The 27295-nt window shown below is 58.1% G+C and overlaps 3 protein-coding genes and 1 long non-coding RNA gene across 5 annotated transcripts; all 4 read right to left on the bottom strand.

The window, feature by feature from the left end:
* Positions 1–404: 404 nt before the first annotated feature.
* Positions 405–1834, bottom strand: LOC143171298 (uncharacterized). The gene is made up of 3 exons (XR_012997175.1): positions 1769–1834; positions 660–854; positions 405–489 (listed from the first exon to the last, which is right to left on the bottom strand). It is a non-coding gene; the product is annotated as an uncharacterized LOC143171298 (long non-coding RNA).
* A 1809-nt stretch (positions 1835–3643) lies between these two features.
* Positions 3644–10334, bottom strand: LOC143170993 (SLAM family member 5-like). Its single transcript, XM_076359709.1, has 9 exons — positions 10118–10334; positions 7667–7960; positions 7299–7568; positions 7092–7118; positions 6285–6386; positions 6048–6092; positions 4430–4482; positions 3961–4071; positions 3644–3721 (listed from the first exon to the last, which is right to left on the bottom strand). Exons 1-9 carry the CDS (start codon positions 10332–10334, stop codon positions 3644–3646), a joined length of 1197 nt encoding a protein of 398 aa, XP_076215824.1.
* Positions 10335–12679: 2345 nt separating this feature from the next.
* LOC143170992 (signaling lymphocytic activation molecule-like) lies at positions 12680–19506 on the bottom strand. Its single transcript, XM_076359708.1, is given in 8 exon segments — positions 12680–12736; positions 12872–13150; positions 13349–13421; positions 13661–13733; positions 14392–14502; positions 15547–15828; positions 16187–16513; positions 19455–19506. Coding segments are annotated over 8 exon segments (1254 nt in total).
* Positions 19507–24294: 4788 nt separating this feature from the next.
* LOC143171116 (CD48 antigen-like) lies at positions 24295–26812 on the bottom strand. 2 transcript variants are annotated; one of them, XM_076359879.1, is made up of 4 exons: positions 26607–26812; positions 25752–26072; positions 25408–25671; positions 24295–25122 (listed from the first exon to the last, which is right to left on the bottom strand). In XM_076359879.1, exons 1-4 carry the CDS (start codon positions 26656–26658, stop codon positions 25037–25039), a joined length of 723 nt encoding a protein of 240 aa, XP_076215994.1. In that variant the 5' UTR covers positions 26659–26812; the 3' UTR covers positions 24295–25036. The 2 variants fall into 2 exon arrangements, with proteins under 2 accessions (XP_076215994.1, XP_076215995.1); XM_076359880.1 differs by having other exon boundaries at positions 25752–26069.
* Positions 26813–27295: the final 483 nt, after the last annotated feature.

Below are 27295 nucleotides of genomic sequence, written 5' to 3'. Positions count from 1 at the left end.
AAGCCCCGGCAGCGGAAAGGGCAGAGCTGGCACTGAGAGATGCAAAATTGAGCAGGAAAGGGTGTTACGGGTTAAACTTCTCGACTTTTAAAGCCAGATTTGAGCAAGGAGGAACCCTCACCATGGGGCTAAGCCGTGGCCAAAGGGGTTTTCGGGACAGCATCCAGCTGGTGCGAGGGCCTGACCCTGCCCCCCCCACCACCCCCCACAGCACGAAGCCAGACTTCCTCCCCCCCACATCGAGCCGCACCAGAATAACTGACTTTTTTGCAGCACTTCCGATGCTTTGAGGATGTGGGCTGTGAGATGGCTGTCACCCTTTCCTGCTTACCCAGCACGCAGCTGAGCGAAGGGGGGAGAGGCAGGTGCCCTGGCGGGGGAGCTCACCTTCCCCCTTGGTCCACCGGTAGGTGAAGAAGAGCACGAGCAGAGCAACCACCACAAAAATGGCAGAGGACCAGTACTTGACGGGAACAGGCGATGCATTTTCTATAGGAAGAGATAGGAGATGTGGGCATGCTGCCCGCAAAGGTGGCTGGGGGCACCAGGGGCGGCGGGAGGGGGGTGGGGGGCGGGGGGTGTCTCTGGGGCATGCAGGACCCTCCAAGGATGGTGGCACATCCCCAAGCCGCATCTCTTCCTTTCTCTGTGGGACTCACGGGTTTTGTTCCCCCCGGCGCCTGCTTGTGTCGGCAGAGGGTTGGTGATGGGGTCCCTGGTCCAAGGAGGAGTTGGGGTGACCGTTGGCCACGTCGTCAGCTTGTCCACAACCCCGGCGGTTGTGGTGGGGTCTCTCGTGGGCGCCGGGACGTCATCACTTTGATGCCCTGGCTCCTCTTCTTTGAGGACGAGAGCTGGGACCAAGGGTCATTAATTCACGTTAATGCCTCCCCGAACCAGAACTGCCCCCAAGGGTCAGGAAGGGACCTGCGGAGCTGGGGGCTGCACTGGCCCCACCGTGGTCCCGCACCAGAGCTCAGCCTGCCCCGCAGCACCGTGGCTTAGGGAAAGGCAAGGTAGGCACGAGAAACAGCTAACCCCCGTCGCTCTGGCCTCGGGTGACGTGGGGCAGAGGTGGGGGGCTGGGGGGACATCGCCTGAGCAGGCGGGTGCTGCCGTCCCACATCCTGCCAGGGCGGATAGCATGGCTCCGCTAACGAAGAAGGTGCTAATGGCAGCAGTGCTGCGGTGGATGCCGGGGAGACCAAGCCGAGGGCTTTGTTGGAAGTCGTGCATGGCCACACGCTGCCGGGTGGCGTCACGCTGACGCGGCCCCCCACGGAGCTGCCAGAGGTTGGGCAACTGGCAGCGGCGCCAGCACGGACAGGCGCTCTGCGGTGGCAAAACAGGGTCCCTAAGCAAACCGGCCTGCAGCCGCTACGCTCCCTGCCGTGAAAGGGGCTGGGCGGTCAGCGAGGGTCCCTGCTGCTTGGCCAGCAAAGGGCTGGGCAGGAGCCGGGGAGCCCAGGGCGTGGGTTTGCGGTACAGCTCGGTGCTGGGGGAGCCCAGGAAACCCCAATCCTCCCACCGCACATGAGCCAGGCCCAAGACAAGCAATAAAGCAGGTGGCCTGAGCCTTGCCCCGCACAAAAGAGCTGGGCAAGCATCCTGCCCTGCTGCAAAGGGTCCCCTGGGAAGGCGTCGTGGCATTGCACCCACTGCCTTCACATCACCCCTTCCTCCTCCTCCTCCTCCCTCCAGCCCCACAGATAGAGGGAGCCCCCAGACCCAAGGCCGGCCCCCCCCCCCCCTCCCCAGCCCCACTCACCGGCTCCAGAGCAGAGCACTGCGATGCAGAGCCAGCCCATCCTGGCGCCTCTCGGCTCCATATTCCTCTGCCCCACCGAGCCTTCCACCACGGCTCTCCCTTTTGCAATGTCTTCCTTCCCCTTTCTGCCCGACCAATGGCTTCCTGTGAGCTCAAAGGTGTTGGCACTGAAATAGGGTGATTAACAGCCGGGGGGGGTCATTTCTGGGGCTGTGCCCAGGGTAAGGGATGGAGCCCTGTCAGTCATCAGCACGGGTGAAGGAGGGGGTGATGCTCCAGCAGTGCCCCGGCTCCCTTCAAGGCCAGTCCCTGGTGTCATCACCGTTGTTTTAAGCCCTGTCCAGGCTGGGGATTGGAGTTACAAGGACAGATTTGGTGCCACACGGACGAATCCCTTGGTAAAACGCATGACCCACTGAGGCATATATTTTTAATTGATCAGCATGGATTTGAGGAACTCAAAAACAAGCCTGTCACATACTGTGAAAATGCAGAGAATAAACAAATTACTCCACGGGCTCGTCAATAATGGACTGTTTTCACCCAAAATACTGTGCAGACAGAAATTGAGCTCAGATGCGTCTTGCATTTTTATTCCAGTAGCTCCTAGAGGGCTCTCCTGTGCCAGGCACTTCAAAGAAATCTCCGGTTTCATCCCTGAATAATTTACTATCCGCACAGACAAGACAAAGAGCAGGGGGAAGCGGCACGCACAAGAAGAGGCTTCCTAGCACGGACGGCGTCTGTCTGTCTGGCGGCACTGGAAAATTGATGCCAACGTGCACGTTTCACCCAGTTGCCAGCTCTGGGCGGGTTTGGGGAGCAGGGAGGGTGGGGATGTGCCCTGTGGCCTGCTCGCCGGGTACCCAGGTCCCTGTAAGTCCCAGCTCAGGGTGAACCTACGCAGACCCTGCTGCAGGACGTGCATCCCGGGGGGATGCAGCCACTACCCGCCCCTGCAGCATCCCTGCATTGCTCGGGGCTCGGAGGGCTGCTCTCCTCCCTGAAGCTCTGCTGGGAAGCTGCCCAACTCCGGAAACACAGCACTTCACATACAAATATTTCATCCAATTATAAAACCTCACATACAAACACATCAAAGGAGTGGAGCAGAACGGCACCAGCCACGTTCCTTGTCCTGTTTTCCCCCAAGCCTGGACCACCTCCTGCCCCTGGACCCCGGCATGGCCCTGCAGCGTCTCAGGGGACCGCAAGCAGCTTGCTGTTGGCATAAAGCGATGCCGAACACAATGCCGGGGTGCCGTGAGGTTTGGAAGGTCCCCGGCAGGCCCGGGAGCAGCAAGCGCTGGGGAAGTAGCTGGCACCGAAACTGCAGCAGCCTGGGTGTGTGCGCCTGGGCAAAGGCATGTGTGTTTTCTTGTTCAGCTTTCTACCACCAAGTGTTATTTTTGCTTTCTCTTGGTTTAGCAACCAAACAAAGCAGTCAAAGTATTTGCCAAGTTTAAAAGTATAGCAAAAAGAAAAAAATTTAAAAGGGCTTTAAGAGGGTCCTCAAGTTTTCCCATCCTCTCGTCCTGAGGCTCCGCAGCCTGCGGTGCTGCAGGGCGAATCCCAGGAGCATCAGTTCGTGTCCTTACACCAGGAGGGCTGGGTTTGCAGCCACAGTTTTGGTCCATGTTCCTTGGTCTGGTCAGAGAGGGCAGAAAAAGGAGCCCAAACCCCACGTGGATGCCAAAACAGGGGCAGAGCTCCTGCGCCAGATGAGCCTGCACTTACGGGGCGCTTTACATCCTCACGTCGATGGCCAGGGACCGCTGCCGACAGGTGGATCTCAGGTAGCAGCGATGGGGAGGGAAGGGGGAACGCTGCAGCCCCACGGGCCGGGCAGAGAGGAGCACCGCACTCAGAGCGGGCTCATGGGTACACCGGAGTAGACGTTTTTCTCATCCTGCTCCCAGCAGGCATGCCGTTGCCCATTTTCTCATCATCCGTCTGCAATTGCAAAGGGACAAAAGCTTTGCTTGGGCTCGTGGGAGCCGATCCCTCCGTTGGCGAGAAAGAGAGGACCCACGGGCTTGGCTTGAAGCTCTGGACCCCAAGAAAGCCCAGTGAAGACCCATCTGTCTGTGCCCCTTGCTCCAGGAGTTACGTCTCTCACCCTGGGGTCTTGCCCATCTCCTTGCTCGGCGCTGCAGCCCCTCCAGGGGAGATGGCCATGAGCGCCAACTCACCTGGGCCATAGCCTGGATGGTGAAATAGATGGTTTTGGAGGTCTCCACACCGGGGGTCAGCGTCTTCTGTGGGTCGTCTCGCTGCGCATTAGAGAAACTCTGCAGGTGCACCTGGGGACAAGATTTTAAAAAGTGTTTCCAGGGCCCTGAGCTGGCAAAGGGACCCAAAGCCTGGGTGAGCCAAAGAAGCCAAGTTTGGTGGGGCCGGGGACAGAAACCCTGGTGATGCACCAGGAAGTGCAGGCAGGTGGCCGTGCTGGCTGCTCTTGGGCAAGCCCCGGCACTGGCATGTCCCCCTTCAACTTCCCAGCAGGATCTAACAGACAAACCCCCGGGGTTGTCCAGCTGCTGTCCTTCCTCCCCGTCCCCGCCACGTGGCCCCCAGGCCATCTCCATCCCGTGCAGGGACCCCTTGCCTGCGCGGCCCGGTCCAGCCACGGGGGATGGGGATGAGCCTGCACAAACTCACCTGCTGGGAAGGGCCGACTTGGGCATACACCGTTGCGTACTCTGCTCCGGCCTCTGCAAGGAGAAAAAAAAGTGGAGGGTCAGCGAGGGAGCAGGCTGCCGCAGCTGGGAAGGGGCTGCAGTGGATCCCCTTGCATGACCCGCAGTGCCACCGGGATGCTCCTCACCGAGGGCTGGAGGGAATCCCAGCTTAAATGTCTGCCGGGCCCGGGCGAAAGCCCAGCCGTGCAGGAGCTGCAGCACCCGGCAGCCCCTCAGATCTGCTGGAGGTGTTTGCTGTGGGTCTGGATCGAGGTGAGCATCGCTTCTCATCCCACCGTCCCTCCTGCCCCAGCCGCTGCAGGAGCGGGGCCTTGCTTCCAGCTCAAAGGACAGCAATCAAAGGGACTTGCTAGTGAAAATCAGATTTTTTTTTTTTTTTTTTTTTAATTTAAATACAAGATCCCCGGCTGCATTTGGAGGGTGATATGCATTTGTCTCTCCTTCATACGTTGCCACCATTGCAGCAAGCATTAGCGTCAGCTTGTTCTTTGGCTCATCGAACAGAGCGGGGAAGAGAGGATTTAAATCCTTCATAATCCCATTTTGGGGTCAAAATTTCAGTGCCTCTCATTTGAAGTGCTGCTGCCAGCCCCACAGAGGAACAGCCACGCAGGCTTCAGCCCATGCAGAGAGGAGTGCTTCGAGGAGAGGTTTTGCCCATGGTTCCCAATGGAAGAGCTGGATCCAAATTATCGGCCGGGAGGAGCCTGTGGTCCTGGTGCTGGGTCCTGACATCCCACTCGGGCACACACAAACGCGAAACACAAGGCAGGAACTCCGCCATTCGTGTCAGCTTTATTTCAGCTTACGGAAACAACAAAACACGCACATAAAAAAAAAAGTCAGCAAGATCTCTGCTGGGCATTGGCTCAGTTGTAGCAGTGATGGGCACGGCACGGCCCATCACAAAATGGCCCTGAACATCAGGGAGAAGAGATGGGAACTGGTCCAGTGGTCTCTTCTTCCACCAGTTTTCTCGGCTGGACTCACACCCTGAACCCCTGAGTCTAGCGGAGCTGATCCCGAAGCGATGCCAAGGGCGTGCTTCAGTCCCTGCGGCCGCTGTCATGCTGCTCCACCTCTCCCAGGAGCCTCTGATCTCTGTCCCCAAGAGCTAGAGAAATCAGGCAGCAGCTGCTCGAACTGTGCGCGGTGCTGCAGGGGGGTTGTTTCTGGCCATAGGGCACACGACCCCTTGTTGCTTGTCTCTGCCCCCCCCCCCCAGTTGTCTCTTGCCAGCTCTTATCTTTTCCCCAAAATCCCTCTTGCTTTGGTGATCTCACGGCTGCGCTCCCGGCTCCTTCTTGGTGTGCTGACACGAAGTTTTCCAGCAAGAGACTGGGGAAGAGCACAACTTCAGCCACCGCGACATCGCCTGGCGTCGTCCCCTTTTACTTGCCTCCATGTGTGCAGGGTGGGGGCGCGGGGAGACGTCTGGGTCCCGTGAGCCGGGGTACGCTCTGGTACCAAGCCACGGCAGTGGATGATTTCCCTCGTGATCTTAAATGCGACCAGACTATTCCCACCAGGAAAAACAAGGAGGGAGGGACATGCCTAGGGGAGCCCCAAAGTCCTACCTGTATTCGTAGCCTCGGCTGCGGGCAAACAGAAGATCCTCCAGCCTGGGGAAGAAGCGACACGGGGCTCCCGTCAGCAGTGGCAACCAAAGCAAACCCTGCGCAGCATCCTCAGCTCCGGCTGCCGCAGCCCCCCGGGTGCCCAGGTGCCAGGGCTGGCCGTGTCCTCCCCTCTCACGTCCCATCTCCTGCTTGCCAGGTCTGCAGGGACGGTTACCCTCAGGGGAAGCAGCTCACCTTTGGATTTACAGTAGATCACAAAGATAACCACTGCTAAAAGCACTCCGACTCCAGTCACCAATGCAGCCACAATTCCAGCCTGCCTGCTGGAGTAGGTGCCTTGAAAGAGAAGAAGGTCCGGTAACAACATCCCAAAATGTATCATCTGCCTCTTCCTGGGATCAGAGCAGGGGGAAACGGGCAGGCATCTGCTTCAACACCCCGCTGAGCTCTTCCCTACTTTGCAGGGACCCTTATTTCACGATAACACGGTCCAACACGGAAAGGAGGCGACATACTGCACGAGGACGAGTGGCTTTGCGGACAGAGCAGCAGCTGGAAGACTCCCACCCCAGCCCCACCACAGCTGCCCCCACTGATGTCCCTTTGCACTCCGGGGACCTCACGGGTGGTTTCTGCGGGGAGGGCAGAGGGGGGAAACCCACATGGGCTGGGGGCAGCAGGTCTACACAGAGCCACGCTCCAACCTCCAGCCCATCCTTGGCTCTGCCTCTCCATTGCACGAATTAATTTGATGCTCCCATCCCAAGCTGGGACTTTTTGGGGGGACAAGCTAGAAATGTGGACCCATCTCCCCTCCCCAAATTCCCCGAGTGATGAAGACAGCGCACGGATGCTAAGAGCACTGCCCAGAAAACTTGGATATCCCCCGCGAGCTGTTTTGGGAGATGGACTGTGCTGGCCTGAGGCTCCCCATCTCCCCACGTGTGGGGGTCCGGGGTGGCCGGACGTTGTTAGGTAGCTCAGGCACACTCAGACACTTAAGAGCGAGGCCGGACACGGACAGGCGGTTCGGCAGCTCACCGGTGGTGGGAGGGTGGGTTGTGTTTTCTGACGGCACGGGCAGTGCGGCGAGGGGAGAGAACAGGGAGAGAAGTAAGTGCCTCTGCCGGGGGTCCGCATTTCTTTCTTTGCCTGCCGAGGCACAGCTTGGGGGAAAAGCTGGAGCCACTGGGAGCAGGATACGGCCCATCCCCGCCACCCACCCATGCATCTTTCCATGGCTGTTACCTGCACAAAGGGCAGCGGGCGAGACGACAGTGGTGTTGCGGCTGCTGACAGGGTTTCGCACCGTGCACGTGAGCAGCGGCAGCGACTCGTCCAGGGGCGACTCCTCCACCAGCACTGTGGGCCCCTCGCTCCGTGGCCAGTCCCCCACGCTCCAGCTGTAGGAGACGTTGCCGTAGCCGGAGCCTGACGCAGTGCAGCGCAGGGTGTAGCGGCAGCCGTCGGCCGAGCAGTTCTGCGCCGCGCAGGTCACCGTTGGCACCTCCAGCTCCCCTGTGGGAAGCGGGGGGCTGTCAGGAAATCCCCAACCCCCCATTTAGCACAAAGCATAAAAAGCCCACAAAAAAACACCAACACTAAAAGGCACTTACTGTAAACGTGTAGGATGAAGGTGGTTTTTACCCCTGAGGTCTTTGCGGTGTAGGTACCGGCATCGTCCATCCTCAGCTGGGAGATGGTGAGCGCATTGCCGTTCCTGGGGAAGGCCAAGCGCAGCTTGTAGTTGTCGTCAAAAAACGTGACTTCAGGAGGATTGCCGAATTTGACGGTCACTATGACATCGTTGTGAAAGCTCCAGGCTGCGGCTTCTTCATCCAGGTTCTGGAGGAGGAAGGTGACGGACCTGCCCACGGCGCTGGTCAACTCTGCCCCATCACCGGCGCACGCTGGGGAGAGAAGCCGAGCTGAAGGCGGCGTGCCCGGGGAGAAGATGCACAGCGAACTTGGGGCCTGGCTGGTGGAGAAGGCAGGAGGGCCCAGGGAAGGGTCCTTGGCCGAAAGAAGAGCCTGGGCCGAAAAGAAGAGCCTTGTCCCACTGCGATCACACAGCGTGATGCCACGGACAGGCTGATCTCTGGCCAGAGCCCCCAGTGCTATGGCGCACAGTACCTCTCTTCAGTTGCGGGTAAAGTCATAGAATCATGGAATAGTTTGGGTGGGAAGGGACCTCTAAAGGTCACCTAGTCCAACCCCCCCGCCGCGGGTAGGGACATCTTCAACTAGATCAGGTCGCTCAGAGCCCCGTCCAACCTGACCTGGAATGTTTCCAGGGATGGGGCATCCACCACCTCTCGGGGCAACCTGTGCCAGTGATTCACCACCCTCAGCGTCAAAAATGTCTTCCTTAGATCTAGTCTGTGTCTACCCCCCCTTTAGTTTAAAGCCATCCCCCTTGTCCTGTCGCAACAGGCCCTGCTAAAAAGTCTGCCGCCATCTTTTTTAGAAGGCTGCCATAAGGTCTCCCCAAAGCCTTCTCTTCTCCAGGCTGAAGAACCCCAACTCTCTCAGCTTTTCCTCATAGCAGAGGTGTTCCAGCCCTCCGATCATCTTCGTGGCCCTCCTCTGGACCTGCACCAACAGGTCCATGTCTTTCCTCTACTGAGGACTCCAGAGCTGGACGCAGTGCCCCGGGAGGGGGTCTCACCAGAGCAGAGCAGAGGGGCAGAATCCCCTCCCTCGACCTGCTGGCCACGCTGCTGGTGATGCGGCCCAGGAGACAATTGGTTTTCTGGGCTGCGAACGCACATTGCCGGCTCACTCGAACCCTCTGGGGCATCCCTGGACAAGGATGCATGCTGGATCACTGACGCTGGATGTGGAGAGCACTGAGGAACCGCTCCGTCGTGGGTGATTGTAGGAATTAGGGGGATTCCTTTTTATTTTAAATAAACTAATTGCCTCTGAGGCTCTGGGCTGAGGTCCCCCAGCAGGACTTGTGCTTTTGCATCCCCCAAGGGCTAGTGAAGCAAGTGGCACCAGGTTCCCCTGCAGCTACGGGACATCCACGCTGCTTCCTACATGCAAAGACAGTGCAAGGGATAGAGCCTTGAGGTGCAAAATGAAAGTGCAAGAAAGAGTTTGCAAGGGCTCAGAAAGGTCAGGCAGGTTCCCTTTCATCACCAGACCGAAAGGCCAAGCTCACCTACCCAAACAGGCAAGAAAACTCGTGGCCTCTTCCCCAAATGTGCAGCTGCTTCTCCCCTCTTCTGAGAAGGAAGAAGGCATTTCCCTACTTCCCATTTCAAAAATAAGCGCTGCCCAGTCTGGGCTGGGGATGGATGTTTTCTCTCCAGTTCCTAGAAAGGGAACTGATCCTGGCTCAGCTGGGCGGCCAGATCCCGAGACTGTCACATCTCCCCAGGGTTCCGCATTTCTGGTCCCCCCTGCCTGACCCGGTGGGAACGCCTCCGGGACATTGAGAACAGGCATCTCCAACGGCGTGGAAGGAAAAGCTGGCTGGGGAGATAAACTCGAAGAAGGAAATTCTACTGAAATAGCAGATAAGGCAACTGGAGTGCTCATCTGGCAGTAAAACCCTCCTGGAGGCTGCAGGGAGGGGGCCCGGGCAAAGGCAGCATCTCTGCCCATTTCCCCTTGCCTGAAAAGAGGCAGAAAGTGTCTCCTGTTCCAAACAGCCCTAAGCACCCCACAACAAAGTCACAGGAGCACAGAAAAACTCAGAGACAACACGCGGGGGAACAGACCCCGAATGCGGAGCAGAACAGCAGACTTGGCAGCCGGTGCACAGCTGGCAGCAGGTGGACGGAGACTGGGCAGGAGCTGAGACCTGATGCATTCACTCATTAGCAGAGGGGGACCACACAAGAGCGAGAGGCCAGCACCGGGTCGTGCTGGGCATCTTTCGCCCTGGTTTGCCCAAAAACCTTGGGACAAAACTCCATCCCCGCAGAGCTGCACCTGTACTGCTGGTCCCACACGTGCAGCCCTGTCCCTGCTCTCCCAGGAGTCCCTAAAACCACCCCGAACCCCTCATGGGCTCCTTTCCTTCCACCACCGACGGAAAACGAGCACCTTGCACTTACTTGTGTGGTGGAGCAGGAGGGCGGTGAGCAGCAGGCACCGAAACACGTCCATCGACCCACGGCGCACAGAGAGGGGCTCTCTGCACCCAGCATCTACTACAGACTGCGGTGGCAAGAGGAAGACGCAAGTGCCTACGCCCACAGTTTTCCTCCCGCAGCTGGATGGGTGGAGATAACTCTGTGCTTCATCCAACGGCTGGTACCATCGCACTGACATTGGGCCTGGTACCAGAAAGGGGCATGACAAGGAAGAAAATCCCACATGCATAATGAAAACTCGAGCTGAAAAACTCCATTTCCAAGGAAAGATGAGTGTGGCAGCTGGGAGAAAGAGCATCATCATGGCCATGTGTGACAAGTGTCCCAGCTCCTCTAGGGGAATCAGTCCTAAGAGAGGGGTATCGTGGAGACCATCGCGGGTCAGTGCCCGGGAGCACGCTCGTGCCCATGGACCGATGCCACCCGGGCATCCTTCATAGGGGATGCTGAGATCCAAACTCTCCATCCCCCAAACTCCATCACCCTTAGACGGGACAGCTGAATGACAACTGCAGAGAAGCAACCGCTTCCTTAATTCAGATTATTTTGGGAAGTAGCATGACACCGGCATCATACTGAAATTCAGGTGGGGGAAGCGCGCCGGACCAGCTGAGGACGTTGGGCTTTAAAATAGCCCTGGTTCCTCTACCCCAGCGAGGGAGCAGGGGGTGCTGTCGCCCCCTCAGTGCTGCCCCAGTGCTGTGCTGCGGGAGGCTGGGCGGTGGGATGCATTAGCACAGGGACCAGCATCGTTGCTTAATACCAACACTACAAAAATCACTGAACTTCTTAAAAACAGCTCCTCTCTTTCACAAACACCCTGGCAGGGGGCGTGAGATGAGAGGCACAAAGAGACACCCTGGGGGATGAGCCACCCTATAACTCCCTTTGCCTCCTCTGAGCGTCACCTGGGGGGGGGGGGGGGGGGGGGGGGGGGCTGGGGTCCTGCAGCATCTTGTCTCAATGCTCCTCTGCAATGGCAGCATTAGCATTTTTGACTTGAACTCTTCCCCATATTGAGGCATCTGACGTCCCCTCGCAGCCGTGGGGCGGGCTGCGATGACTGGACGGCACGCCGGGGCGGCACGTCACAGGGTCGGGCCACTGCCCCATCGTTCTGCAAGGACCAACACAGGTAGGACCGGGCTCCATCCTGCACAAGCGCCAGGCACAGAACGTGGGGCTTTCGCACCATCTTAGAGGCGCAAGGGCAAGCGTGACCTTGCCCTTGCCCTTCCCTGGACCTGCCCATGCTCCTGGGGAAGTGGTTGCTTTGCAGGCAGACTTTTCCAAGGAAGCAGCTCAGCTGATTTTCTGTAGTAACGAAAGAAGGAAGCTAGGGAGGTGCAAAAACACTGATTTCTCTCCCCCCCCCCCCCCCCCCCCCCCCAAAGACTGATCCAGCCCCTGACACACTCCTCCAGCAAACCTTTCCAAAAGGCTTTACTATAAATTTATTTTCCTTTCCCTTAGCAGCGGCACACGAGATCAGACCTGCTGTACGAGCTGAGTTATGTGGGGATTATAAGATAGCTCGGGCTGGGGGGGGGGGGGGGGTTGAAAAGGTTTTACAGCCCTGGTCCCTCCTCCAGGCCACCTCCAGCATCCCCACGCCGGGTATTTCTGCAGGGAAGTCGGGAGCTGCTGCAGGCAGTGGGTGGCCGGGCCACAGGCAGGGGCTGCCTCCCCCTCTCAGCCAGAAATCCAGCTTTAAATAGTCCACCTGGAAGATCCTCGCCTGTTCCCGTAGTCATCAGTGGAAAAGGATGGGGATGGAAAAGTGCGGTGGGACGCGGCTGCTTTCCCAGGTGCAGGCATGGGCTGCCGGTGCCCTCAGTGCAGGGGATCGGGCAGCGGGCAGGGCTCAGCCCCGAGGGGATTGCAAAAAACTTTCTTCACTGCTTGGGCTACAACTCGGGCATTTCGTAACCAGTTGCAGAGCAGAGGTGGAAAAGAAAAAAAACATTGCTTCTGATTTTTTCCCCGCTGCCGTTGAACCCATGTCCCTGCACGTCACCGGTGTTGCTGGCTGCCACGAGCCAGGGGCTCCCTCTAGCGAAACCAGGGCCACAGGATGAGGCCGTGGGGTGAAAACCCACGCAGCAGGGATGAGGTTGGGGTGCAAACCTGCTCCGGCCACGCTTCCCAGTGCTGCACCGTGGTGCTGATGGGCTGGCCCTTCCCTCTGAGGTGCCGATTCTCTCTCCCTCGCTCATGCCCGGCTGCGGGGTCGTATCCAGAGCCCCTCTACCCTCTCCTGCTGCTTCAGCATCTTGCAGGCCACCCTTAGCCACAGCCTGGGGAGATTTCTTGCCTTGCTTCAGCCCTGCTCTTTGCTCTGCCGTCCCTCACCTCCGCAGCCATTGTTGCAGCTCCAGCTCAGCTGCGGCAGGGGTTGGCGTGTGCCGGAGGGTTTTGCCCCGATTCCCCAGGGACAAGCGGGATTTCCTCCAGCCGGGAACGTGGACATCGGTGCCTGGCGAACAGAGGCGGAGGCTGGGCTGGGCTGCTGCCTGGAGAGGCTCAGGCCGTGGGCATCATCACACTGGCGTAAACTGTCGTGGGCTCCTTGTCAGGGCTCTGCAGCAAAGAGCAGAGGAACAAAGGGGTCAGTGAGGTGCCTGAGCTGGGGGGGGGGGGGGGGGGGGCTGTGGGGTGCCTCGTGGCAATGCCCAGCCAGGGCGAGGACCGGGGAGGGGGGGCAGCCACCCTTACCTGTGAGAGGGGCGGGTGGCCCTGCAGGGCGGGCGGCTCTATCAGGGGGCTGCATGGGGGGCAGGGGGCTCTGCCGGGGGCTGGGGCCGTGTCCAGGGGCAGGCCTGTGGCTGCAGCATAGATGGTGGTGCAGGAGGGGTGCTCGGCGGCGGGGGCCCCTTTCGGCTTCTGCATGGAGAGCGAAGGATGAGCAGCGGCAGGCAGCTCACCGCAGGGGCCCTTCCCTCCCTCCACCCTACATGGACCCACCATTTCCTCCCCAGTTTGCGCTGAGCGGGACTCGGGGAGGGGGGAAAAAATGACACAGTCTGTCCCCGAAGCCGCCCTGGGATGCTGGGGGCTGGGGAAGCTGCAGCACCCAACCTTATTCCCAGAGACTCCCAAGTTAATGGCAGCCAGGCTGACTCCTGGAACAGCAGGGATGAGTGACCCTGGGGAGCCCACGGCCAACCCAGTCCCCCCCAGCCACAATTTCACCCTCCTCTTCACCAGCCGCGGGGCTGTGTTGACACCCAGCGGTCAAAGCCCATCACAGAGGGTGCCGCAGACCAGCGAGGAGGCACCCAGCAACGACCCAGGGCTTTGGGTGCTGCTGCCTTCGCTGCTGCCCAAAGCCAGGCTGCCACCATCTGAGACCCCCACCCAAGAAACCCCAGCAGGGTCATGCCCGCGCTCCCTGCCGGCTGCAGCGCTCGGGGTCCCATCGCTAAAGGAGCATTTCCATCGCTGAAGGAGCATTTTTTCCCCGTGCGCCGAGGCTGGCTGGGGTCGTGCTGGTCGTGGCTCACCTCCACCCGCTGCACTTGGGAGTAGATGGTGTGCACCGCACTGTCCTCGGCGAGCGGCGAGTGCTCCTGCTTGGCTGCGGGGGGATAAGCAAGTCACTGAGCTGTGAGGGGAGCAGGGACCGGGGGGAACCCCAGCGTTTTGCAAGCCACATCCTGCTCCTGTGGCCCAAGGCACGGCAAGGTTGAGCCCATGCTGGATCCGTCCCTGGCGTGGTGCCCACTGGCTGGACCCAACTGCATCCCTATCGCTGCAGCTGCCCAGCCGTGGTCAGAGGATTTCTGGCTGCCACAGGTCAGCTTTGTAAATTTGCCGCTACGCGAGGAATGGGAAGGGGGGACACAGCCCAGCTGAGGCACTCGGAGAGATGATGCGCTCTCAAATTTGTGCTGGGATCATTCAGTTCCCCTTGAGACCGTGCAATATGATCTCAGAAGCTCCATCATCCTGGTAAAGCATTGGGGATCACGTGCAGGTACACTTCTCTCTTTTTTTTTTTTCTTTTTTTTTTTTTAAGCTGGTTTCCTTCCTGCCTTTTACTCTGTGCTTCTAAGAGAAACACATTTTGCTCCTTCCCAAGGGCCAGGGTACTCCCAAGACGAGGTGCCCGCAGGGATCAGCCCTTTGGTCCATTCGCTGGGGCTGGCTGGGGGCAGCTTCTGCCCGCCCCCCCCAAGGCTCACTCCACCCGCAGACCATCAACCGCCCCAGCACCCCTCCCTCACGGCACTCACCGATGGGCATGGCCAAATGGGCAGCCGTGAAGACCCCAGTGATTATAATTACTGCGACAATGGGCACCACCACCAGCAGCACGAGATGCTCCGTCCTCTGCCCGGCATTGCCTGGGATGGAGGGCAAAGAAGGGAGGGGAGGGGGTCAGCCGCCAGCCCTGGGGCCCAGGTTCACCCAGTGCTGAGCAGAATGGGCTGCTAAAAAAAAAAATCTTTCTTCATCTCGTCACCTAATTTTGGGCCAATGATGTTGGTAGAACAGGAAACAAGGGGCAGGAAATGCTTCTCTTGAGCAGAGCTCTCTAATCTCCTCCAGACTGCAACAGTCAGTGAAAAACGTGCTGGGAGCCAGATCGGGGCCAGATAAAGCCCTAAAAACTTCTCCGGTGGCTTTACAGAGGCCTGTGGGGAGGCAGCCCCTTTGTACAACGCCCTTGCATCGCAGGTGCGTGAGAAGAGGGCCCTGGGACAGAGCTCTGCAGCTCCAGCCACCAGCCGAGCTCCCACTGTGGGAAGACACCCAGGGCGGCCCCACTCCTGGACCACTAACGGTGACACCATGCAGGGGTGTCCCACGGTGCAAGGGGGTGAGGAAACAAGCCCAAAACCCCCCTGGAGCATTTCATTTCAGCATCTCCCTTTCCTAAGGAAGAGTCCCGATCATTTTTCCCCACAGGGATATTTTCTCAGCACAGGTCACTGTGAGAACCCCAGCAGAGGTGTGACTTCACCTCTGGATCCCTGGGGTAAGGGGCAGCCACCGGGCCACACAGCCCCAGCAAAAGTCCCCCACGTCACAAGGGAGTGCTAGAAAATCCCAGTGAGAGAGAGCGTGACTTTTGCCCCGAGAGCCTCCAAAGGGGAAGTTGTCACCGAGGTTTTTATCCTCCCCAAACCACCCAGCGTACGAGTCTCATGCATTTAAAATGAGCCTCAAGCACCGGGGCGCAGCGAGTGCGGTGGCCGGGAAGGCAGGTGGGACATGTGGCTGGCGTTTACGGGAAGGACTGGGCAACCCTGAGCAGGTGATGCAGCAGCTGCTTTTCTTGCAAAAGGCTCCTCTGAGGCTGCCTAAAGCAGCGTGAAAAAGTCCCCTGCAAAGCAAGAGCAGGACCAGGAGGCTGGAGAGAGCCAGGTCAGCAACTGGGAACTTACCCCTTTGCTCATAGCTGCATTCAGAGGAGTTGAAGGTGACGACCCGGCTGCTGATGGGGTTGCTGGCCGTGCAGGCGCAGGCGATGCTTGTGTTCTGCAGGGGGTAGGAGAGGTACAGGAGGCTGCCGTTGTGGGAGCAGAGCCCCGAGGTGCTGGTGTCCCAGCTGCCCCAGCTGTAGGAGACGTTGTCCCCTCGCTCCACCGTGCAGTTGAGGGTGATGGTGCAGCTGTCGTTGACCAGCGCCCAGCCGAGGATCTGGATGCTGGGATCGGACACTGGCTCTGGAGGGAGGGAGGGAGGGGGCAAAGGTTTGTGTCTGGGGAAGGATGCAAACGTTGCCTTGGCCCCTGCCTGGGAAATCCTGCTGGCCTCTCCTAAATCCCCAGGAGATGGAGAGGAACCAGTCTGGCCCCAGACCCGCTGCAAACGGCATTAGAGGGACATGGTCTGCACGCACCCAAAGGCTCCTGGGGGTACCCAGATGGGGCTGCAAGAGGGTCCTGGACTCACTGCAGCACCTTGACATCAGGGTGGGCATCTCCCACCCACCCTGACCACCACCCACCTCCCAGACCTGCTCCCAGCACCGCAAGAGGCTGAGAGCATCCAGCACAGTCCTCCCAAAGCAGCATGTCTCACCATACACCTCCAGCTGGATCTGCCAGACTTTCTCCTCTGGCCCCTTGCTGACAATGAACTCGTAGAGCTGCCTTTCCTGCCGGCTAGTGTTCAGGATCTCCAGGGAGAAGCTCGACTTGTGGAAGCGAGTCCGTTCCTGCATGTAGTTGGTGTAGTTGCCATCCAAGTACTTGAGCAGGACAAGCTTCCTCTGTGGGTCCTCCGTGTCACGCTTCCACACGGCCTCCCCAAAGCGCCGGGTGAGGTCCTGGAGTTCGGGGGGGATCTGCAATATCGTTGCCTTCCCCAAGGTGCCCAGCACCGTCTCCCTCGCCCCGCGGCCCATGCCTGGGAGGAGAGTGGAGAGAAGGGCTGAGGCAGACAGGGAGGTATGGGGGGCTCGGAGCGACCGTCCCCCCCCATCCCAGCTCTGCTGGAGGAGGGCAGATGCCCGCGGAGCTGCGGTAGCCGGTGATGGTGTTGGACCCACCCTCGTAATCCACAGATTGGGGACGGCTTGAGTTGCATGAGATAAATCGGTCAAAAATTGAACAGATTAGATAATCACGTTTTCAAGCTCTGGGTTATCCACCACATCCTGCACCAGCAATTGTCGGCAGGTAGGAACACGAGTTGCGCTGTACATCAGGGCTCAGTGTGAGCTCTGCCCCACGCCCACCCCACAGGACCATCCCCAGAACCAAAGGAGTGACCCCCAGCCCTCAGCCCCACATCCTCGTCCCCGAAGGTCGAGGGCTCAGCTCAGGAGCTGGAGGGGAAGCGTTGCCTTCCTCTGCTCTTCCTCCCCACCCAAGCCTTCCCGGAGCAAGGCGAGAGTCTTCATGTGCATCAGCCTCAACGTTCTCCAGCGTCAGACACCACTGTGCATGATGGCCGAATCCTGATTTAAGGCTCTGGGCTTTCTGTTGGCGCAATGACAACCAGCCAGCACAGCGAAACATCACCCCATGGAGCCGGGCTGCCTCAAGCAGGGGAAGGCACTTGCGGGCCCAGTCTGGTGGGGATGCTGGTCCTGGGAGAAGGGTGCTGGCAGCGGTGGGACCAGCGTGGAGAAGTCCCAGTGACACCAGGGCAGTCCAGAGGGAAACGATGCTCGGTGGTTCTTGGCCAAAGCCTGCAGTTGGGTGCACATCATGGCACCCAGCTCTCCCAAGCGCCTCAGCTCCAGAAACCTTCTTTTCTTGTAGAAATTGCAGGAAGTGCAGCCTCCTGGAGGTGGGCTCAGGTGTAAATCCCAGGTTGCCCTTCTCCTGGCCGAGGTGGTCCCAGGTCTGTTTCTTGGTGGCCACAGAAAAGTGCTCTTAAAGAAGAGGGGTGCAAGCATCTCCCACGCGTCCCAAAGCATCTCAACCGCCTGGATTTCCTGGAGAGCACGCGGGAGGATCTTCTCCCCCAGACCCTTTCCAGTCTTTTGCTGCAAGGCAGTGATTCATATTTGCCCTCACCCCTGGGCAAACAAGTTTGTTTTTGTAGGAAACAGCGTGGGGAGAGGTGCCAGCTCACTGCTTCTGCCAGCCGCCGGCAGCGGGAGCGTGGAAGGGACCCCCACTGCGTCATCCCCCACTTTTCCTACCGACTTCTTTCCATCGGGGCGAGGCTTTGCCCCAGAGGGGAAAAGAAAAGAGGGGGAGCTGCCTCAGAAGAACAGGTCTGGGGAGGCCCAGATAAGCCCAGTATCCGCCTCTCTGGCGGCACGTATGGTTCCAGTAAAAACCACAGAGCAAACACTCTCCCCGCTGCCATCCCAAGTGAGTGCCATCGCTTATTTTTCCCCCGTCCTCTCTGTGGCATGAAACACAGCAGTTTCTGAGCTGTCCCTGTGGACTGCATCTCCCCTGCGTTGAAGCAGCCATGCGGACACGGCCGTCATCCCGCAGAAACCCCACGGTCCAGCTGACCCAGTGCCTCATACATTTTTTTGCCGATACAGTTACTGTAAAGCCTGGCACGCAGGCGGATGCTGTATTTTCTCAGCAACGTGTATTTTTGACATGCAGCGGTTAGGCTCCTCATTAATTACCAAATGGAAAAGCCCTTTTGACATCACGTTAGAAAAACCCTCTGCCCCGGCGAGGAGCATCTCCTTTGCGGGCAAGACGACTCGGCTGGAGCAAGGCTGCAGGAGGAGGGATGTAAAAAGGTCTGAAACCATCCGGGCTTCAGCACGGATGGAGGGACTGGAGGAAGGCAAGCGACCTGCACCGGCACAGCGCTAGATCCGGAGCAACCCTCACATCAGGTATTGGGCTCCTGGGACTTTCAGTGTGCTGGCTAGGCAGAAAACCCCGGGGGGATTTTAAAGGCAGGTATTCTAGTAACAGTGAGCCAGCAGAGCCGAGGAGAAACCCCAGCTCTGCCAAAGTCTCTGGTTTCCTGGCCGAGCCCTTCGTTTTATACCTGGTAATTACACAGATGCGGTAGCAGAGGGCTCGTGGGGCTGCGGGGACACACGGTGCCCCCCTGGGAAGCAGAACAGAGATCGGGCTGGCACCCAGAAGAAGGTCAGGATTAGTCACAGCTCCCTTCGCTCTGCTCAGGGGCCCTGACTCACCCGAGCGCTTTTGCACAAGCTCAGTGCCACCGAAACTGATTTTGCAACATCCTTCCGTAACTAGCGGCGGGCTGAGAGGAGAGGACCCAGGAGCCCTGAGGCATCCGGGGTGTCCTCAGTCCCTGACAAGCTGGTCTGGGGAGGGATTTCGACTCGCCCAGGACACCATCATTCCCAGGACACCGTCCACAGCCGGCCAGGGCTCTCTGGGCACCCAGAAAACAGGCATTGCCCCGCTGCCAGTCCCTATCCGCTTGCCTTATATACATTTTATTGCTTGGCTACCATCTCCCAGCCCACTGGCACCTCTTGATCCGAGACACTCGCTATCACAGAGAGCGAGACAATCCACCAAGGACCTTCATCTCAAGTACCCCAATTCACATCTGGTACTAAATTATTTGCTCAGAGCTATTAACGCCCCATTAAAACACACGTAGAATGCTTCACTATTGCAGCTACACTTTGTCCATCACCATCTTCGTTCATTCATCATCTTTTATTCTCTCCTCCCTCAGCCTGACTAGTAGGAGCATATTAGGGATGCACCACGCATCCAGCTTGGAGTTGCGAGCCATTTATCTTCTGTATGAATATTTACACTCGATCTGCCCATCCGCCCGGCACACAGCTCACACTTTCTAAAGATCTTAACGTCTGACAAAAATCCCCAAACAATCCAAACGGAGTATTCCACGGAGAGGAAAACATACATACCCCAAACACGGCCAAGAGAGATCAGCAGCCAGAGACACACGCTGCAGCCCATGCCTCCACTCACAGAGCCTCTGCTGCAGTGGAGTTAATATCTGCTGCCAGGCTCATTATAAGAACAGGTGTACTCAAATCAGAGACGCTGCCCTGGGCCATGTGTTTCCTGTTTTTGGCTGAATGACTCTTTTTTTTTTTTTTTTTTTCTTGAGTGGAAAGTATTCAAAGCACTGAGTCGTGCTGCTGAATGCTTCACTGGAGACAGCCCAAGAGACCTGCAGAAGGAAGCAGAGCATCGATTTATAATTTGTACCAGAACCGCATCATCCTGCCATGGGTCCTTTACCTGAGCCCAAAAGAAGAGGAAATGATCAGCAAGAAAATCGTTTCACGTATGGTAACAGCTTCCTGGGGCTGTACAGAGTCTTCAAACCCTGCCACCGCAGCGGGGGTGGAGGCAGGCAGCCGCTCCCCGCCACGCTGCAGCATGCCAACCGCTGCGGCTCGATCCCAGTGCCATGGGGCTGGAACCCAGCACGAAGCTCGCCCAGAGAGCCGGCGTGCACCGGTGCTCGCGGCCACGATGCCCACCAGTGCAGGAAAGCCCCAAATATTCTGGGATTAACCCGTACCCCTGCTTTGGGCTGCATGGGATCTACAGCGAGGAGGAGTATGGGTGGTCTTTAAAAACTCACGGAGGAAAAGCCCAATCCTTGTTCTCAGCCTGAGCGCTCGGGGAGGTGATCTGGACTTCAGTTTGCTCCTGTTCAACGCCGTCCCCACGGCGAGTGCTCGGGGATGGGGATGGTCCCCCCCTCCTGTGGGTGTTCCCCCGGGTGGGGATGGAACGGGGAGCGCAGCCTCCCGCGCTCAGCGGAGAGCCGGGGATGGGGAGCGCGGGAAAAACACCGCTCGCTTGTTCCGCTGCTGGAAAGGGGTGAGAAAAGCTTGGTTGTTTTTGTGTTTTTAGTGGAATGAATTATTCACCTCCGTCGGTGCTTGGCCTGCGCAGCTTTAGAATGGGAGAAGGTTTTTTTTTCCTATTGCTTTCTTCAAGTTTTTGTTGCTTTTTCTGGTTTTTGGAGGAGAGCAGAGGCGACAGCATGAAACAGGAATTCCTCCGCTGTTTTAAACCAAATTTGAGTGCCACAAGGATATAAAGGGTGGACTTACATCCCACCGATTTTCAGTGGAGCCAAGCTCCGACACCTCCATGAGTTTTGTTGCCAATAAATTATTTCTAATGATAAAAAGCCTAAAACCTAGGCAGCTTAAGCAGCTAGGCTGCTCCTTCCTGCTTGGAAAGCATCTGGTTGAGGGGAAAAAAAGAAAAAAAAAAACCCAAGCCATTTCCCAATAATCAGCAGTTCACGGAAGGGAAGAGCTCAGCAGAGGCGTAAAAAAGAAAGGATGAGTAAGAATAGTATGAGAGGACTCGGCTCCTTTTCTCACTGCACACACGCAAGGAGCTTCGGCTTAACTGAAACGCAGCGGTGGTTCCTACTGGAGGCAGCCGGCTCCCGGACCGAGCACTTGGCCAGATGGCGGAAGGGCGAAGAGATCACCTTGGGGTATTTTGCAGAGCAGCAAGCTGCCCCGGCACAAATCCCACCCGAAGAGCCGGTGGTCAGGAAGGAGGTCTCCGGTGGATGGGCTCCACCAGCTCGGTCCTCCAGGCAGGGCAGCAGGACGGTCCCCAACCCTCCCCTCGCCACGGATAGGTGCCCCGCGCTTGGGTGCAGGCTGTGCCGGTATGGAGAAGACCATTGACCCCAAACTGGTCCAGGAAAGCCATAAAACCCCAATATCACCCATGGGGCAACTACCACAGCAGCATGCCCCAGGCTGGGCTGGCACTGGTTGGGAGAAATGGGAAAAATTATTTAACAAGCAAAACCATCAAGAAAAAATCCTTCCAGGAAGCACCTGGGGGCACAAAACCCATACAGGCAGTCACAGAAAAACCTCCTTTAACGGAAAATAATGATCCAAAATGCCTTTACTTTCCCCATCAGCTCAGGCTGAAGTCTTCTGTGTGCTGAGAGAGCTGGCAGAGGTGCTCGCCAAGCCGCTCTCCATCATTTATCGGCAGTCCTGGTTAACGGGGGAGGTCCCGGGCGACTGGAGGCTTGCCAATGTGGCGCCCATCTACAAGAAGGGACGGAAGGAGGATCTGGGGAACTACAGGCCTGTCAGCCTGACCTCGGTGCCGGGGAAGATGATGGAGCGGTTCATCTTGAGGGCGCTCACAAGGCATGAGCGGAACAACCAGGGGATCCGGCCCAGCCAGCACGGACTCATGAGAGGCAGGTCCTGCTTGACCAACCTGATCTCCTTCTATGACCAGGTGACCCGCCTAGTGGATGAGGGAAAGGCTGTGGATGTGGTCTACCTGGACTTCAGCAAGGCCTTTGACACCGTCTCCCACAGCATTCTCCTAGAGAAGCTGGCGGCTCACGGCTTAGACAGGTGGACTCTGCGCTGGGTCAAAAACTGGCTGGGCGGCCGGGCCCAGAGAGTTGTGGTGAATGGAGTTACATCCAGTTGGCGGCCGGTCACGAGCGGTGTTCCCCAGGGCTCAGTTTTGGGGCCAGTCTTGTTCAATATCTTTATCAATGGTCTGGATGAGGGGATTGAGTGCACCCTCAGTCAGTTTGCAGATGACACCAAGTTGGGCGGGAGCGTTGATCTGCTCGAGGGTAGGAAGGCTCTGCAGAGGGACCTGGACAGGCTGGATCAATGGGCCGAGGCCAATTGTATGAGGTTCAACAAGGCCAAGTGCCGGGTCCTGCACTTCGGCCACAACAACCCCATGCAGCGCTACAGGCTTGGGGAAGAGTGGCTGGAAAGCTGCCTGGCGGAAAAGGACCTGGGGGTGCTGGTCGACAGCCGGCTGAACATGAGCGGCAGTGTGCCCAGGCGGCCAAGAAGGCCAATGGCATCCTGGCCTGTATCAGAAAGAGTGTGGCCAGCAGGAGCAGGGAAGTGATCGTGCCCCTGTACTCGGCACTGGTGAGGCCGCACCTCGAATACTGTGTTCAGTTTTGGGCCCCTCACTACAAGAAGGACATTGAGGTGCTGGAGCGTGTCCAGAGAAGGGCAACGAGGCTGGTGAGGGGTCTGGAGAACAAGTCTGATGAGGAGCGGCTGAGGGAACTGGGGTTGTTTAGCCTGGAGAAGAGGAGGCTGAGGGGAGACCTCATCGCTCTCTACAACTCCCTGACAGGAGGTTGTAGCGAGGTGGGGTCGGTCTCTTCTCCCAAGTAACAAGCGACAGGACGAGAGGAAACGGCCTCAAGTTGCGCCAGGGGAGGTTTAGATTGGACGTGAGGAAAAATGTCTTTACTGGAAGAGTAGTTAAACCTTGGAACAGGCTGCCCAGGGAAGTGGTGGAGTCCCCATCCCTGGAAATATTTAAAAGACGTGTAGATGAGGCGCTTAGGGACATGGTTTAGTGGGCATGGTGTTGAGTTGACGGTTGGACTCGATGATCTTAGAGGTCTTTTCCAACCTCAATGATTCTATGATTCTGGCTGGAAAGATGACCGAGGCACGGCACCAGCCTCCGTATTTATTCATCGCAGGAGGTTTTATGATGATGTTGGTGCTCAGCAGTTATCCTGGATTTTGTCAGAGGCAAAAGAGCCCCAAACCTCCATATGGGAACAGACCAAGACCCAACCAAATATTTTCAAGAGGGGGGATTTCTGCAAAAATATACATTGGTGCTAAGACCACCAGCCACCCAGCAGGAATTACCCCGAGCCACTCATTAGACCTGGGAGCTGGAACGACTTGTGCTTGTTACTGATTTTTCAAACGAGCCGGCGAGGTCCCTGTTGACCCTTTGATGAATCTGGCCTTAGGAGTCTTTGCTTAAAGATGGCTCTGGAAAGTGATGCCTCGGATTTTACGGAGGGTAGAGCCCAGTTCTTTTCTTTCTTGGGCTGGTTTGCTGGAGCTGGCAGGAGCAGCAGTGTCCCAGGGCTGCGGTGGCCCCATCCCATCCCTCCTTGCAGGCTGAGGGACCATCTCCATCACTCACTGTCCTGGTTTCAGCAGGGATAGAGTTAATTTCCTTCCTAGTAGCTGGTACAGTGCTGTGTTTTGGATTTAGGATGAGAACAATGTTGATAACACACCGATGTTTTAGTTGTTGCTAGGTAGTGTTTACACTAGTCAAGGACTTTTCAGCTTCCCATGCTCTACTGACTGAACAGGCTGGAGGTGCACAAGAAGCTGGGAGGGGGCACAGCCAGGACAGCTGACCCAAACTGGCCAAAGGGATATTCCATACCATGTGACGTCATGCTCAGTATATAAAGCTGGGGGAAGAAGAAGGAAGGGGGGGACGTTTGGAGTGATGGCGTTTGTCTTCCCAAGTAACCGTTACGCGTGATGGAGCCCTGCTTTCCTGGAGATGGCTGAACACCTGCCTGCCGATGGGAAGTAGTGAATGAATTCCTTGTTTTGCTTTGCTTGCATGTGTGGCTTTTGCTTTCCCTATTAAACTGCCTTTATCTCAACCCATGAGTTTTCTCACTTTTACCCTTCCGATTCTCTCCCCCATCCCACCGGGGGGGAGTGAGCGAGTGGCTGCGTGGTGCTTAGTTGCCGGCTGAGGTTAAACCACGACACTCACGAGACACATCCTCCCACCCCAATGGGCCCATGTCCCACCATCCGGAACGGGCTCCTCCCATGGGGGACAACTGTGGAAGGGCTCCTGTCCCCAGCAAGGGTGCTGGGGGGAAACGTGGCTCCCTCCATCATCCCCCCAGTCCCCGAGCACCCGCTGCAGCCAACCCCAGCCCAGACAAGAATGCAGAACAGGTACCTAAAAATGTGGGGTTTAAGGTTAAATTTAATTTAATGTACACGCAGACATTTCTGAAGGCAGAGACTGAACTCGCCCTGCCGAACCCTCCCTTGCAGAGAAAGCCAAAGGTGCCACCTCAGCTCTGCCCCCTCGAGATGCTCCGGTGCTCCAGACCTGGAGGTTGGGCAGCAGCCAGCTGCACCCATGCTGGTGTCACTGGCTTCAGGCTAAACACGTCGTGCACCATCCTGCACTGTCGCACTGCTCATCGGTCCCATAAAGGGACGAGGCTGACAGCAGGCAATGGCCGAGGACCCCCCAGGTCCACGGCGAGCACCGGGAAAGGCTCAGATTGAGTCTCCCCACAGATCTCAGGGCTGGGGAGAGGAAGATTTCCAAGAAGTTAACCATGAATTTAGCAATTTAGGTTGCCTGGGTTCTCGAAACACCATTGCAACAGACTTCATCTCTGTTATGTTCAGATCTAGAGAACGGGACCTCTGAGTAAAGCAAAGCAGGAAAGGTGAGGAGGGAAACTGAGGCACAGAGCTACCCTGAAGGCAGTGGCAGAGCGGCCAGAGCCTGGGCTGGCGGGAAGCAGGTGGCTGTGGATGAGACTGAGTGAGTGCTGGTGTAACAGACACTGGTTTAATGTTTTGCTTGAGCAGCCACATCTTCCTGCATCCAGTGGGTTTGGGGACCTCATCTAGGTGCTGGTCCTGCAGCGGGGGGTGATGAGATGAGGAGAGATGTCAACCACAGAGCGTCCTTAAGCCAGAGTGAAGAGGAGGACGAGGTGTCCCAGGGCCACCAGCATGCTGGTGGTGGTGCAGGATGCAGCAGCGGAGAACTCACCTGGAGGCAGAGGGAGACCCAGGGCGTGGGGAGGGCTGTGGGCTGCCCAGCCCTGGCAGGGGACACCCCGACCCCCTCCCCAGGTGGGCTCCTCCCACCCACCAGCCCATGGTGCAGGGGGAAAAGGGACCCACCACTCCTGACCCATTGGCCACCTCCAGCCTTGCAGGGACCTGCTGTCCTCAGGGTCACTGCCACTGCTCCGGGGACCCTCCAAAGCCAAGGCCACCTTGCAGCCCACCCCACCCGAGTTTTGCCATCTCGTGCGCGCGCCATGGGCAGTACCTGTCCAGGAGCAGGGGTACCTGTAGGTCAACGAGGCATTGTTGGAGGAGACAGGGTTGCTGACTTTGCAGATGTAGGTTTCTATTAAGGGGTCGAAGGAGACATGCTGCTCAGAGGCACCCACACCCTCCAGCGGGAGCTTGCTGGGGGGGATCCACTCATAGGTCACCCCTTCGAGCCCCACTGAGCACTGTAGGGTGGCTTTGCACCATGCCGGGTCATCCCCGATCACTTTGGCATTCACAGTGGGCTTCGGGACCAGATCTGCAAGAGGCAGCGGGATGTCACAGTCTCCCTGTCCCCTCACGGGGCTCTGGGACAACCCTCCCGTCCTCCCAGCTCACCGTACACTGTCAGGAGGATGCTTTCAATGTGCTCCTTGCCCACCTCATCCTCCAGGTACACCTGGTACATGCTGCTGTCAGTTTTCTGCAGGGAGCTGATTTTTAGTGTGTTGTTGGGGAAGAGTTCCAGGCGTCCCTTGTAGGTGCTGTTGGGGTACTGGACCTTCGCACTGCTGTCCCGGCTGGCGATCTTCACGGAGTTGTTGCGTCGCCAGTGGATTTGGTGGTAGGAGATCTGGTTTTGCAGTCTGGGACTGAGATACGCCACCCCATGAACAGCCCCGACCACCTTCGATGATGGATTGTGTTGCGCCCGGGCTGCTGAGAAAGCAGAGACTGGTGCTGCTTGGCCAGCCGGACACGGCGCGCCCCTCCCTGGGACTCGTTCCTGCCTGTGGACCTCGATTGCTCTCAGACATGTGGAAAATGCAAATAACCCATTTGCTCACTAATTCCTAACGCCTTTGCGCTCTCTCAGCCTTGGAGGCGTGTTGCAGGGACAAGCCCTACAGCTGGTGGCGGGATTTCTGCCTCCCCGCTCTGAGCGTGGGACCGCCCAGATCCTCTGGTGAAGTTTTTTTTCCTTTGCTTTCATTTTTGGGGTCCTCTCCCCACTCCAGGCTCACCCAGAGCAGCCCCTCACCCCCAGCTTGGTGGTGGTGATGCCGGGGGCTCCCACGGGAAGGGAACCAGCGGGTCGCACCTCGGGCACAGCGCTGGGATGGGAAAAGCTTGGGGGAGAGAGTGGGGACAGGAAGGGTTTACCCACGGGCACATCCCCAAGGTCCCCCACCATCCCCAAAGCCATCTACCCCCAGCCCAGCACCCTCGCCCCGGGGGAACCCACCGCCATACCTTGCGTGATGAAGAGGAGGAAGAGGAGCACCATTGTAAGCCCTGCCGCCATCTTCTCTCTGTGTCTGCACCCAAACCCCGGGGTGGAAATCCCCCTCGCCGGGCAGCTGCTCACTGAGGACCCCCCCAAGCCTGCAGCCCCCTGCCACCGTTCCTAAACCCGGGGCTGGGGGGGCTCTGCAGGAAAGGGGCTGGCGGGGCAGCCACACGGCTGGGAGACGGCATGAACCCACCAAAGTTCCTCCTTCGCTTCCGGGCTCCCTCGAGAACGAATCACCGCCCAGGGTTTGCAAAACCCCGAGGCTTTGCAGGGGGCTCGCGACACCACCCCATGGGCAAGAACAGGCAGCAGCCCCGAGCCTCCCTGGGGACAGCATGCACAGCACCCCATGGGCCCCCGACCCCCCCATCAGAGTCGCCCCGCCATCCTGATGGTAAATGAAACGCAGACCCCAGGGGTCACATCTCCCCTTTACGGCTGCTGTAACCAACGCACAGGGTTCCCATTTCTCCACCTGCAAACCCAGGTCTGTGTCCTCGCCGAGGTCTGGCCCCCGGACATGCCATCAAGCAGCCCCAGCTTGAGCGGGGACCACCGGCACCGGTGTTGGGGGTGTCCCCGTGACCCCGGTTCGCAGGCGATCAGTGCAGGTGGGAAGGAGATGGGAGGGATGACTCCCTGATGCTGA

The sequence above is a fragment of the Aptenodytes patagonicus genome, chromosome 26, assembly GCF_965638725.1.
Source record: "Aptenodytes patagonicus chromosome 26, bAptPat1.pri.cur, whole genome shotgun sequence".
Taxonomy (NCBI): domain Eukaryota; kingdom Metazoa; phylum Chordata; class Aves; order Sphenisciformes; family Spheniscidae; genus Aptenodytes; species Aptenodytes patagonicus.
This window is presented reverse-complemented; position numbering and strand designations above follow the sequence as displayed.

Coding starts and splice junctions, on each gene's coding strand:
- LOC143171116 (XM_076359879.1), bottom strand. CDS start 26,658: ATGGCGGCAGGGCTTACAATGGTGCTCCTCTTCCTCCTCTTCATCACG. Junction 26,073..26,606: donor CCTCCTCTTCATCACGCAAG/GTATGGCGGTGG, acceptor CTGCTTTCTCAG/CAGCCCGGGCGCAACACAAT. Junction 25,123..25,407: donor GTACCCCTGCTCCTGGACAG/GTACTGCCCATG, acceptor CTCTGCCTCCAG/GTGAGTTCTCCGCTGCTGCA.
- LOC143170993 (XM_076359709.1), bottom strand. CDS start 10,334: ATGTCAGTGCGATGGTACCAGCCGTTGGATGAAGCACAGAGTTATCTC. Junction 6,093..6,284: donor GATCTACTGTAAATCCAAAG/GTGAGCTGCTTC, acceptor CTTCTTCCCCAG/GCTGGAGGATCTTCTGTTTG. Junction 3,722..3,960: donor CCATCCAGGCTATGGCCCAG/GTGAGTTGGCGC, acceptor TTGCAATTGCAG/ACGGATGATGAGAAAATGGG.